Genomic DNA, 12,976 nt, shown 5'->3' on the forward strand with positions numbered 1-12,976 from the left:
AGACTGCATCACTGTGTCCCATGAGGTGACCCAGCAGCACTAATGTAGAAGTCACAGTCTCTGGTAAAGCTGTTTGCCCTGAATCAAGCAGGGCTGGGATTTGAATGAGAGATCTTCCTTGGTTTATTTTCTTTCTTTTCCCATGTAAACACCCTAATTATTTTGAGGCAATTCTTTTGTTCTCTTTTTACCAAAAATAATCTCATCTTCCATTTAAAAAATATTGAGTTTGCCCCTGTACGGAAGAGGAAAACTTCTATGAGCTCAGAAGTTTCATGGTTTTTTACTAAGCTCTAGTACTAGCAGTGTTACAGATGTGGAGCAGAAGGAGATCAACGTTTGTGTCTTTGAGCTTCTGCCTGAATCTTCATCCCAACAGATAGTTCAGTTAATTTATTAATTGTAGTTATTTTTAAATGAAGTAATAATGCCATCAGAACACCATGAACTGCCTTTACCTTGCTCCCCTCTTTGGCCTCTAGTGCTTTCCCTAGAGATGGCCTTACCATATGTAGCATACCCTGAAGAAATGAGCTTGAACATGAAAACCTCCAGGCATTTGACAACTTGTGTGTGGGACAGCATTGCTGGAGGAACATGGCACCAGAGCATTCCTCTGCAGGTTTTGGGTATGCTTTCAATGAGGGAGTCCCTGAGCATTCCCTTCTCCCTGTTTTGTAGTTCTGAAAAAGCAAAGCGTTTGCTGCAACTTGCCTTCCTCACATCTTCCTGAAGTTTGAGAAGCATTTACTCTTTAGCAAGTTCCTAGTCCAGGATCTATACAAGTGAAGCTCCTGAGGGTTTCCCCCCACCTAGCCACCACCATCAGCAGCTTGACTCCAGGTCTGCGCTGCAGACAGTCGGGTGCGCTAGTGGAAATGGGTGCGTTCTCCCGGGTGGAAAGAGGAGCACTGGAAACCCTTCCTCTCCCAATAACGCCTTTTTGCTACCACCTAGTGGACATAAGCAAGTGTGATAAAACAGACTTTTGTAGAGAGGTGGGTGTCAGTAACAAGGAAAGAATGTGGAGAACCGTGTACAGAAATTTCCCCTGAATTTCTTTGCTGTAAGATTTTGCTTTGCCGTCCCTGGGCCCCGACCCTGCTGCTTACTATTGGTGAACGGTGCAGTGCAGGAAGGCCAAGGCAGAGCTGTGTCATGCTCTTATCTGAGATCTCTGATGGGACTCAATTAATAGAGCAGCCTGAGGTCCACCTTGTTGATCTTACAACATGTTTCTAACAGTTAAGGTGCTACTAGGTGGCTGATGCTTGCTTGTGCTTGGCTGCTTTGGGGGGATGCATGCTGTGAAAGTGCCTGAGATCCCAGAAGGTCCCCGATACTCTTTATATTGAAGGAAAGACCACAGTTGTCTTCTGACCCTGCACTGGCTTTCACCAAGAGATCAGAGGAACCTTTACTTAATGTCCCAGACCATGACATGAGGGCCACATTTCAGGACAGGTCAGTCAGCAGTAGCAAAACACTGTAGCAACTTGTCTGAAGACCACAGGAGTGTACGTCAAGTCAAGAACCTAGATTTATATGCTGTGAAAGGTGACCCTTGGCCTAAAGAGATTACCACCTATCAAATGGAGAGAATATTTTTGTCTTAAACTGGATGTATACACCAAAACTGTAAGTGCAATAAAGCATTAAGAGAACCAGTTATAATGAAGCACCTAATCATTGTTAGATGGAAGCAGCCTTGGAAGCCTTATGGCCCTGCTAAGTTTTGAGGAGGGGATGGGAAGACTGAGGCTGTGACCTGCCAACGTGGATTTCATTCTTCTGCAATCAGCCAAGACTGGAGAACACGAAAACACAGGACAACAGGAGAGGGCATCAACTCACTTGTGAAGTGAGGCTGAGGTGGTAATACGGCGACTAAAGACAGACTCAAGTTGTCATCAGCCTGGAGATAGGGTACAAGTTCCTTTGGATATATAGCCTGCAGGTAATCATGCACAGTAAATGCAACTGTAGAGCAGATGCCCATTTTGTTCAGTCTCTGAGGATTTTTTTTTCAGAGATAAACAGACACTGAACTGAGCCAACCATATGAGTCTTAGCATTAGGCCTGTATCTTCCATAAGGACTATCAGGCCAGACGTTTGCTAACGTATGTATACGCAGCTCTAGTGATTTCTATGTATCAGCTGATGCCCACTGAGAACCTGGTCGGTTCTGTCCTGTTGATTCCCATTGGTTTTCTTGTTTTACTGCATGCTAACAAATCTGAGCAACAACAACATGCAGCAGAAGCAATGCTGGCATAATTATGTGTTTGTTCTCTCTTTGCAAAAAAAATCTGTTATTTCATGTATAAGGTCAGTATTTACTTTGCAATTCTCTACTTAAAATCACTTTTGTTAAAGAATGTGAATGGCTACTGATACCCAAGGTTTTAAAACCACTATCAGCAGAACAGCATCTTTTAATGAACACAGAAGAATTTTTCCTAGCACTTCAATTTAAAATGTTGATACTGAACATTAAAAAAAAAAAAAAAGTGGACAGAATACCAAATTTCCTCTGGAAAGAAAAAGCAATAGTTGGCAAACCTGAAATTGAACTCTGAAATCCATTTAATGAAACAGGCATTAAATATACAGGAAGACTTGAAATATACAGGAAGACTTGGCTCAATACACCACATAAAGTTTCTAAAGAAAAGGATTTTCTTGGTATTTATTGGTCCAGAGCTCCCTTTTCAGTATCCCATGGTCTGGAGACACAGATGTTTTTGTGTAGATCACAATAATATAAATCCAATATATTTCATCCTGTTCATGAGTGTGAGTGAATTAAAACCAAACTGAGATCTACCCAATCAGTTCTACAGCGAAAAAAGTCCACCTCCGTGAATGTATGATTAAAGAGTCTCTGTATATGCAATTTTACTTTTATTCTATAACTTATTTACCCCAGAACCACAAACATAGGTCCATCCCAGAAGGTAAACAGGAATTAGAGAAAGGAGAAGTGTATATTCATCTAATGTAATGTAAATTGCACTTCAGTCCCTAGTCCTGGAATTAAATCCCTTCAGGCCTCTGTAGTCAATCTACAAATAAGTCTTTGGGAGATCAGTGTCAGAACTGGCTATGTCTGCAGCAGGGAAAAGGGAGATACAATCTAAACTCGTATTGTGCAGCTTTCCAATGTTAGCTGTATGAATTACAGAAATGAAGATTAAAGCTGTCCAGTGCTTGGGCTTATCAATCAGAGAGTGGGTTTTAGAAAATGTATGTTGAAATTCAGTGTGCATGTGATAAAAACCACACTTATTGAAAGAGAAGGTATATTTTGAAAGGTGAATCTTATCTTACAAAGCAGATAGCATAGATTTAAAATTTCAGTGCTATTTAGATCCCAGAAAATAAACCAATCTGCATTATGAAATATTACAGTCATTTACAAAACAATAAAACAGAAATAAATCACAAGGCAGTCACAGTCTTTCTAACATGAATTAAAAATTATGAACCAAATATTCTGGCACCTTTTTTTCCAGGCACGGTAAAAAACTACTGAGATTAATACAACAATCTTTAAGGTAATAATCCAAAATGACAGCAGAGGGTGCTATCATTTCTCCTTCGGTTCACACTGTCATAACTGAATCTGTGGTTCTCTTACCCCATGTGCTGTTACTTTCAAAAATCTTGAAAAAACAAACTCTGAAATTCAGTGAAAGTTATCCAGAAGGGAGTTAGAGACCACCGATGGAGGAAGAAAATACACATTGGTATGCATTTAAGACCAGAACTCAACTTCTAAATATGAAGGGTCTGCAACAAGCACTTTGATTTTACAGAACTAAAATGTAGATAATTTTGCTGTTGTCTGGTTAAATTTCTATTTTCTCTAGAAACATAAATGACAGACCTTTTAATCTGTAAATATTTTTCCCTTATGAATTCATACCTTATCGGCTACAGATTGTTGTCCTTCCTGAACTGCTCAAACAGAAATGATAGAATAATACTGCTAAATGTTCGCAATGGCCTGCCTATAAAAGCCACTTAGTCATTCTTTGGAAGAACTGACAAAAGAATATATTGCATCCTTTGCTGCCCTGTGAGATAAGCAAATGACCTAGAAAGAGTCCTCAGTCTTTTCTGCCATGTGGAATCTCTACTTAACCAGTGCATATGAAGCATGGTTTCCTTGGATTTGGGCTTTATCCCCCTTCCTTTGAAGCTTGATTGCTCAAAGTGTGGCCTGTGAGGCCCCAGTCAAGCAAAGTACTTAAACTCTGGTCCAGTTTGACTGACGTGAGCAGATATCCCAGGTGTGAGGTCATCTGCTGAACTTGCTGCTGAGGGTGCAATGCTGAGTGTCCTTCAGGATAAGCTCAAAAATGGCAAAACATAGCCCATGGTTTCTAAACCTACTAGAGGCAGGATGAGTCCTCTTCATTCTCTTATTGCCCAAGAACCAGCCAGACCCAGTTTTGAACTTTATTTATCCTAAATAAGTAGGACATAATTATGCATAAGGTACAAAGTTTGTGGGGAATACTTACAGCATAATAAATAGACTAAATTGTCTGGATCTGTCATGGTGAAAAAAGAAAGTTCCCAAGTTTTTGTTGCTGTGTTGTTTTTAAGGGCAATAATGTGAAGCAATTTTGTGCGAGGCCTGCAGGTCTCACCAAGCAGACAGCAAGGTATGATCTCAGCTCAGTCCATCAGGAGATGTAATCCCTATCCCAGTGTAGTTCTGGCAAAGTTGCCACTGACTTCAGTGGGATCTGGATTTCACACTGCAGGGTCTCATCAGTTCAGGAAAGCTGAGGATGTGGCTTGGTGTCTCCATTTCTCTCAGACCCACTGGAGTGTCTCCGTTCTCGCCTCCGCTGTTCTCACATGCATTCCCTTGTTCCTCCCTCCCACCCGTGTGTTCATCTGGTCCCACCTTCCTGGGCTTTGCACCTAAGATTTCGTGTCTTGGTCACTAATCAGAGGAGACTGCTGCTGAGCCTCTGCTTGTTGTGGTGCTTGCTACAGGTCTGCAAAGAACTGTGTTGTTCCTAGGCTCACAGTCAGCCCCAAGCCGTGGAAATAACTTGAAGAGAAAGCGGTAACTAGTGGAACACTGAGGATTTTCCTTTTTTGAGGATGTTGAAGGTAGGCCTCTGCATTATATATTGGATTATGGAGTACTGAATAGATTTTTTTTTGCAATTCAGGGTTGGCAATGTGTTTAATTCAAAGAGTTTCAGTAGGCAAAGTTGCCTCTTACTAGCTTTCCACAGTTAGTAAAGGCTGTCTTACTGTAAGACTTTTATGGATTTAAGACTTACTTAGATCTTGCTTCTCTTTTCCCATTTTGCCTCACACAGGCTTTGCTTCCAGATCTTTATTCCATTTATTACAACAAATACTGGCATGAAAAATACTCTGTCTGTGAATTATACCTTATTAAATTTAACCTACAAAGCACGGAACTCAGATTCCTAAGAGCTCTGTACCACTATTGCACCTTTTACTCTAGTTGTATCCATTTGGGTTCCTGGGCTTTCTTTACAATCATGAGAATAAATTTGTTGGCATTTTCTTAATGAATTAAAAATCAGCTTTTGGTGGGTAAGGTCCAAGATAGCATGTAATTACCTAGAGTGGGGCTGAAACTTCAGTTAGGTCCTTACACACAGATCAATTGCACTCTGAACTCTAACTTGATCCAAAATGACAGTTATGAGATGCTAGATGAACAGAGCAGGTATAGTCATCTAAACATGGGTGAGGGACTTGGACAGAATATAGATTGCATGGCTGCAATCCAAGACAGCCAGGTGCAAAATATTTGCCCTGGTGATAAGCCAAGCTTTGTCAGGAAAGCTTTCTGGGGCGCTCCTGTGTGTCTTGATGTGGCTTGATGGGCATGGTGCTGTGTGGTGTTGGGTGGGTTGGTTTTTGGTGTGTTGTGGTTTGTTTTTTGTGGTTTGGTTTTTTGGGTTTTTTTTGTTTTTTGTTTTTTTTTTTTAAGGTTGGACTTGATGATCTTACAGGTCTTTTCCAACCTTAGTGATTCTGTGATTCTGTGATTCTACAGAAGTGCTGTCATCTTAACTGAGCAGAGCGTCCTCATGTCCTTTTTTCTATAAATTTAATTTGGGATTCTCAAACTACTCATCCCTAGGGGTGGGATGTCATTCTGGAACACAGTTGAGAAATCTGACAGCTCTGGATTCCGCACAGAGTAATCAGCACTTCCATTAGAAAATGAATGAGTACTCGGGGAACTTTGGCAATGATGGCAATGTCCACATTTTGTACAATGGTACAACAGCTGGAGTATTTCCCCACTGAATACTAGGTTTTTCACAGCTGATTCTGACGATGCACCAGCCTTGACTCATTGCATTGGTGAGATATGAAAGCTTTCTGTTCCTGCCTTCTTCCCAGGGTCACAAGCCCATAAAAATCCCTTCCATAACTGGCAGATGAATTTAGAGATTAAGTTCATTACTGGTGCACCTGTCTTTTATTTGTGTATGCCATCCACTAGCTTTCACCGGTGGACCCCAACACAGCTTAGAGGTCAAAGCTTCTGTTGCAAAGACAATCAGTTATTTGGTCTATTCTGTAGCATAGTTTGGAAAGAAGTATTTGGTATGTCATGTGTTTAAAAACACACTTTTTTGGAAAAGTGTTTTCCTAGATCATGCTGAAAGGTTAAAGTTCTCTTGGTGGACGGGCCAATTTACTCCTGTCTTTAAAAGACTAGGGAAGGCCTTACCCCTAACCTTTCATCATCTGTTAGCTGTGATCTAAAACAGCAGTTTCACTTCTGGTGGCAATCATCATAAATATTCCAAAATCCAGTGTAGGTTTTGGGGTTAAGAGGAGATGATAATGAGGAGAAATTGGCCAAAAGAGTAAACTCCATACAAAAACCATACAATCTGACAGTTTGTCAGAAGTAATAGTTCGGACATTTGTCCTGTGGATTATGTGGAGATATACATATGCAACTATTTTGTTTTAGGTAAGCTTGTTCCTTTCATTACGAGCCAAGGAGGAATAGGACTGCCACGATGTTTCCCTCCTTCACCTTGTGTTCTGCTGGATAATGTATGGGAATTAAGAAATAGCACTGAGCCCTAGTGCCTGGTATAACAATCTCAGGGGTGCAGGTGCAGTCTCACCCCCATTTGGATTGTTTCTAGGCAAATTATACTTATCAGGAAAAGCCTGAGGCTCTAACCCGATGGCTGGAATGCACATTGCCAAGTGTGATGGCAGCTCAGTGCTTTTGGATGATGATTTGCCCTATCATATAAGGCAGAGATGTGAAGGCATGAGAAAAGGTTGTTGCATGCCTTTCTGGGCATTGTGTTCCTCTAAAAATTAAACCTGCCAGTGCTCTGCTGCCCTTTGCATTTTTGTGGAAGTGGCTGTATAAAACTGGCAGTAAATGTGAACATTTAAGTTTACGGTGTACTCTTAACAAAAGGCTTTTGAAGACTGAGTGTGTATGTGTGTAAGAGGGTAATGTATTCCTCTTTCATCTTCCTCACTCTTTATTCACCTTCTGGTGTATAGCATTTTCTATATTTTAAACTCCAATAGATTTGAAGGAAATAAGTGTGGAACCAGAACTCAGATCTAGAATCGGTTTTAAGATGTTCTCTGATGTTCTCTTTACTTCATTTTCCCTGTCTGTAACACAGGGGAAATAGTGCTAGTTAACTGGACTGCTACAGCATCTAGGTGTCCTAGTTATGGACTGACGCAGTTAAGTGCTATGCAAATGTAAAATAAAAAAATATTCACTCCAAGCCCAAAGAGCCTTATGTATTTCCAACCTCACAAAAGTGCTTTGATAGTTAATTTACGAAGTATTTTTAAAAAAAAAAGTCTTGAGAGGAGTGGACTGGTTAAACCCAGCATAACAAAGTTGACAGATAGGAGAGACAAATCAGGCTTCCGTTCACTTAAGTTATAGCGAATTTCAGGTGGTAGCTGGGAAAACCACCCTATCCATATGATAAAAATCTTTTGAAGTTTTGAAATTTTAGAACAGTTTTCAAAACTGTGACTTTTGAGTCAGATCAAAGTTATGAATATGGCAAAACAATCCCAGCTAGAATGTTCATTGGGTGTTATCTTCTAAACGTAATAAAACAGCTTATCTCCCTTTTCTGTTACAATGATTTCACTAAATATCTGACATTTACAGCTGACATTGTTCTAGTAAGGGATATTTACTGTGTTCTTCTCCTCAAATGGAAGGTTCCCATGAAATGATAAGGAACATTTCAGAGTTGTGATGGAAACATTAATAATTCTGCTTTGCCCATGTTTTAATGTGTTTAAATATAGAGTATTTCAGCATATAAAGCAGTAACGTAAGTGCTAGTATCTCAGCACCTTTTAGCATGCACTGCTGAATACACAAATACACACATTTTGAAACCACGCAGACGTGCAAATTTGCAATTCAGAACCTCAACTAGTTCAATAAAAAGACAGAAAAAAGAGTTCCTTTATGTCTAAAGGCAGAGTACCCTGATGCTGCTATTTTAGGAAGGAAAAATTAATGATCGTTTTTTACAAAGGAAGCAGCTCTTCTCTGCAGTTTAGAACTGATTAGTAAATGGATATGCAGAAAGCTCTGTATGGAATTAGACAAGTATGAGTCTGTGCACTCCAATTTATCTTATACATGTTCTCCAAGACCTCAACAACTAAAGCTAATGCTCCCTCAGCTCCATTGAACTAATTAAGCTACGTCGTTATATTAATAATGGGTTGCCCTTCTGTCTGCATTTATGGCACTTAGCAAGTCAGTGTGTGTGTGCATGCTTATCTCATGAAGGAGAAAGTTCCTGTCAATGAATTACATTAATCCATCAAGAGAATTAATGTGACTTGATTACTGTTGATATATCTGAAAAAGCTGTCATGCACGAGCAGATATCTGCAGCTGTAGAAACAACACTCCAAACCACTGAGCAAGGCCCTGAGCCTCTACTATTGAATAAAGAGGTTGCTGACGCCAAGACGTGGTGCCACAGGATCTGAATAGGGCTATCAACGCTTAGCTTAACTCAGCTGGGTTGGTATTTTGCCACAAATAGTTCTAATGCCTTCTGTCATGCAAAAATATTTCCCCAAATTTGTTTTCAGTTCTCCTGCTTCCTTAAGGAGCATGAAAGAGCAGAGACACTTGAAAAGTAATTAAGAAAACCTCTGCAGTCACCCCCCAAAAATAAAAAATCAATTGCACTTTGGACATGACATAGATACTTTTCTTGTTTTGTCAATTCTTTCAGCAGTCTCTTCATCTCCTTCAGTTCTCTTGCTGATGGAGTGCCATATGCGAGGTTGCTAATGGTTTGGACTTTCCCAAGTACTGAAAAAGCAGTCCCTTAAGCTGGTGATAACTGGTTGACAGCAGAATGCAGATTCTTCTGTATCATAAATACTAAAGTACAATGAAAAGTTCATAGCTGGGAAAAGGAAAATGTTTCAAAATAGCTGAAGTGGAAATACATAAAGAACAACAGGTTTTCTTCTTGGCAGAGAGAAATACACATGTGGGCTTCTTTGTATTATAGACATGACAATTACGATTTAGCATGAAACCAAGCTAAAAAAATCACAAGTTTTTTAAAATTATCTTAATGCTGCCTCCTGAAAATTGATGGACAGTTCCAGAATTTCACTTATCAAGAATGAAGCATTAGACATCTATCCACAGCACCCAACATTTTTAATTACTCATTTACTTAGCTGCAGCAAAAGGGAGAAAGACTTGGCTCATAGTCTCACACCCACAAAAAGACTATATTGTTATGTTTTTCTCATCCATAGTGAGAAAGGCATGAAGCGACTCAAGAGTCCCAGAGAAGTGTTCTTCAACCTCTCCATGCACCCACTGCCCTCCCAACCACTGGCTCAGGATCCAAAGATTGGGCTTGGTGAACCGTCCAGGACCCTTGTAAGCATTGGAGAAGGGAACAAATGGTCCAGATGGTTTGTTAAACAAACAAACAAAACCAAGTGTCTGTTCAGTGAAGCTGTTTGTTTAAAACCAGGATATACTGAAGTAATTTAAAACTTTAGGGATACAAATTTGTTTAGGCATTTGTCTGCAGTGTAACACTCATTTACAGATGAGGTTACTATAGTGCACTTAGCCTTAAAGGCATGATTCATGGCACTCTTTAATGTGTTTCCTAACAATACATGGCAATATAGGTAGCCGACACAGCCATAAAATGGCTATTTGGATGCACAATAGCAAATACATACTAAACCCAGTGAATTTTGAATAAAATCTGATAGCATGTGAATCACTGGGTACCGCTTTCAAAGGTGGTATTAAGCTCAGGTATAACTATTGGTTTGACTGATGATGCATACAGAACGTAACGCGTGGAATTACCCAGCACTTCTTGGAGGAGCTGTTTTCATCAACAGTAGTGCAAGAGGAAGAAAAAAAAATCAAAATAAAATAATGTCCTGTACAGGCTATCTTAAAACATTTTGGCCTCTTATTTCAAAATCAAATTTCCACAAATAAAGAGAAAAATGTCATTCATTGTGGCACTTTTTGCAAAGTTGGAAGGTTAAAAGAAAGTTATTTTGTAACCGAGCATAAAACAGGCATTTGAAAAATTATTTGGCTGGAAAAAACACAATTTTTTCCACATTAAGACAACTTAAGAACACCTAAATTGATTTTTATTAAACTTCTCATATTCTCATTCTGAGCTGACACATGCATGAGATACTCAGCTCTAAAGGTCACTTCTGAGAAAGCTGTAAGTAACTGGAAAGAGCACTGCAGGATGAAAGGATGTCTCATTGCTAACTATTACTGCTGGACAGTGATAAATATTTTACTCCTGAGGCTAAGAGCTGGCTTCTGTAAGTAAATTTCTATTTCTCGGCTGTACTGGTAGCTGAAAGATGATGTGGCGGAGCTGATTTTCCCAGCTTTAATTTTCTGTTTAAAGAGAGGGTGGAATGGCCCGACCCAGTTTTGGCGGACATCGTGCCGAGGGGCTCCGGCAAGGCCCGCGGGCCTGTGGCGGAGGGCGCCCACCGCGCTCTTCTCCGCGGCCAGCGGCGGGTGGCGGAGGGCAGCCCCGGCTCCTCTCACCCCACCGGGAGCGGCTCCTCTCACCCCTCCCGGGGCGGGCCGGGCGAGGCGGGCTGCTGGCCATGCCCAGCACAGTGCCCTCCTCCTCCTCCACGCTGCCCCTGCCCCGGCGGCTCAGGGCTTTTCTAAAATGGCCACTGGGATGCTTAATGCGAATGTTGCCAGTCAGCCAGGCTGCTGGCATTCATTCACCCTCTCCAGGCTTTGGTCACCCCATGCTTTATTCTTTCCTGCTCCTTTTCTTTTTGGTGTTGATATTAGTAATTAAGGTTTAGATAGGGGAGGGGAAAAAAAAAAAAAAAAAAACAAAACCAAAACGGGGTGGGGGGGGCCTTTGGTGATTTTCAGCTTTTCCTCCAGATCTGGAGCACAAGTCTGATGAGGAGCGGCTGAGGGAGCTGGGGTTGTTTAGCCTGGAGAAGAGGAGGCTGAGGGGAGACCTCATCGCTCTCTACAATTACCTGAAAGGGGGTTGCAGAGAGGTGGGTGTTGGCCTCTTCTCCCAAGTGACGAGTGACAGGACAAGAGGAAATGGCCTCAAGTTGCGCCAGGGGAGGTTCAGACTCGATATTAGGAAAAAGTTCTTTACTGAGAGAGTGGTGACACACTGGAATAGACTGCCCAGGGAGGTGGTAGAGTCACCCTCCCTGGAGGTATTCAAGGAGCGTGTGGATGTGGCATTGTGGGATGTGGCTTGATGGGCATGGTGCTGTGTGGTGTTGGGTGGGTTGGTTTTTGGTGTGTTGTGTTTTTTTTTTTTTTTTTAAGGTTGGACTTGATGATCTTACAGGTCTTTTCCAACCTTAGTGATTCTGTGATTCTGTAATCTAAATGGCTGGCTCTGCTACCAGTTTGGAAAAGGGAAGGCCGGGGGTGGCTGGTTGTCTGTGGCTCCCTATGGCGGGGCCTACGCCTCTGCGAGCCTCCTCCGTTCTGGGCTATTCGGCTCGGGAGCCCGCTCGCTCCTGGGTCACCTCGGCCCCGTCTCCCCCTCAGGCCGGGCCGGCAACGGCTGCCCCGGGGGCGGGGCGCCCCTCGGCCCCGCCCCCCACCGAGCCGTCACAGGCGCGGCGCGGCCCGGCCTTCGTACCACGCCTGCGCAGGCGCGGGGCGGCTATGTCGGCCGCCGTAGAGCGGCGTTTGGCCGAGTTCCGCGCCGCCCGCGGTAGCGCCGCTGCTGCCGCCTTGCCGCGCCCCGCGGGGCGGCCGGAAAAGGCCGCGGCTCCAGAGGCCGCCGAGGGACAGCGGGCCGCCGCGGCGGGCCCGGGCGGCGGCGCCCAGGTGAGCGGCGAGGTGGGCGGGGCGGGGCGGGGCGGGGGTGTGTGGCGGCGGGTCGGTGCCTGACGCCACGTCTCGCTGCTGCCTCCACAGGCCCCTCCCGGCGGGGCGGCGGCGGCGGCGGCTCCGGTGTGGGCGCGTCCGCTGCTGCTGAAGGTGCTGCTGTGGGCGGTGCTGCTGGCGCTGTTCGCGGAGCTGGAGCTGGGGCTGCCCTACTTCCTCATCTCCCTGCTCTACTGGATGTACGCCGGCACCCGCGGCCCCGCCGAGCGGCGGCGGGGCGAGCTGAGCGCCTACTCCGTCTTCAACCCCGGCTGCGCCGCCATCGCCGGGACTCTGACGGCCGAGCAGCTGGAGCGGGAGCTGCATTACCGGCCCGCCGCCGGGAGGTAGCGAGCGGCCTGGCGGGGAGAGCCGCCTTGGGGGTGCGGCCCCCGCTACCTCCGCCCGGCCGGATCACGGGCCCGAGGAAGGGCTGGGCAGGAGGAAAAGGGGGTTCTTTCTATGCAAAACGCCGCCTGCGCCTTACTCCGGGCCCGGCTTCCCGCGCGCGGCCCGGTCCCGAATAAAGCCG

General features: G+C 43.8%; 1 protein-coding gene across 1 annotated transcript; it reads left to right on the forward strand.

Moving 5' to 3' along the window:
• Window positions 1–12,240: 12,240 nt before the first annotated feature.
• SAYSD1 (SAYSVFN motif domain containing 1) lies at window positions 12,241–12,795 on the forward strand. The gene is made up of 2 exons (XM_059835903.1): window positions 12,241–12,405; window positions 12,496–12,795. The coding sequence occupies exons 1-2, from the start codon at window positions 12,241–12,243 to the stop codon at window positions 12,793–12,795; spliced, it is 465 nt and encodes a 154-aa protein (XP_059691886.1).
• The last annotated feature ends 181 nt before the right edge of the window (window positions 12,796–12,976 follow it).

The sequence above is a fragment of the Gavia stellata genome, chromosome 2 (genome assembly GCF_030936135.1).
Source record: "Gavia stellata isolate bGavSte3 chromosome 2, bGavSte3.hap2, whole genome shotgun sequence".
Classification (NCBI taxonomy): Eukaryota; Metazoa; Chordata; class Aves; order Gaviiformes; family Gaviidae; genus Gavia; species Gavia stellata.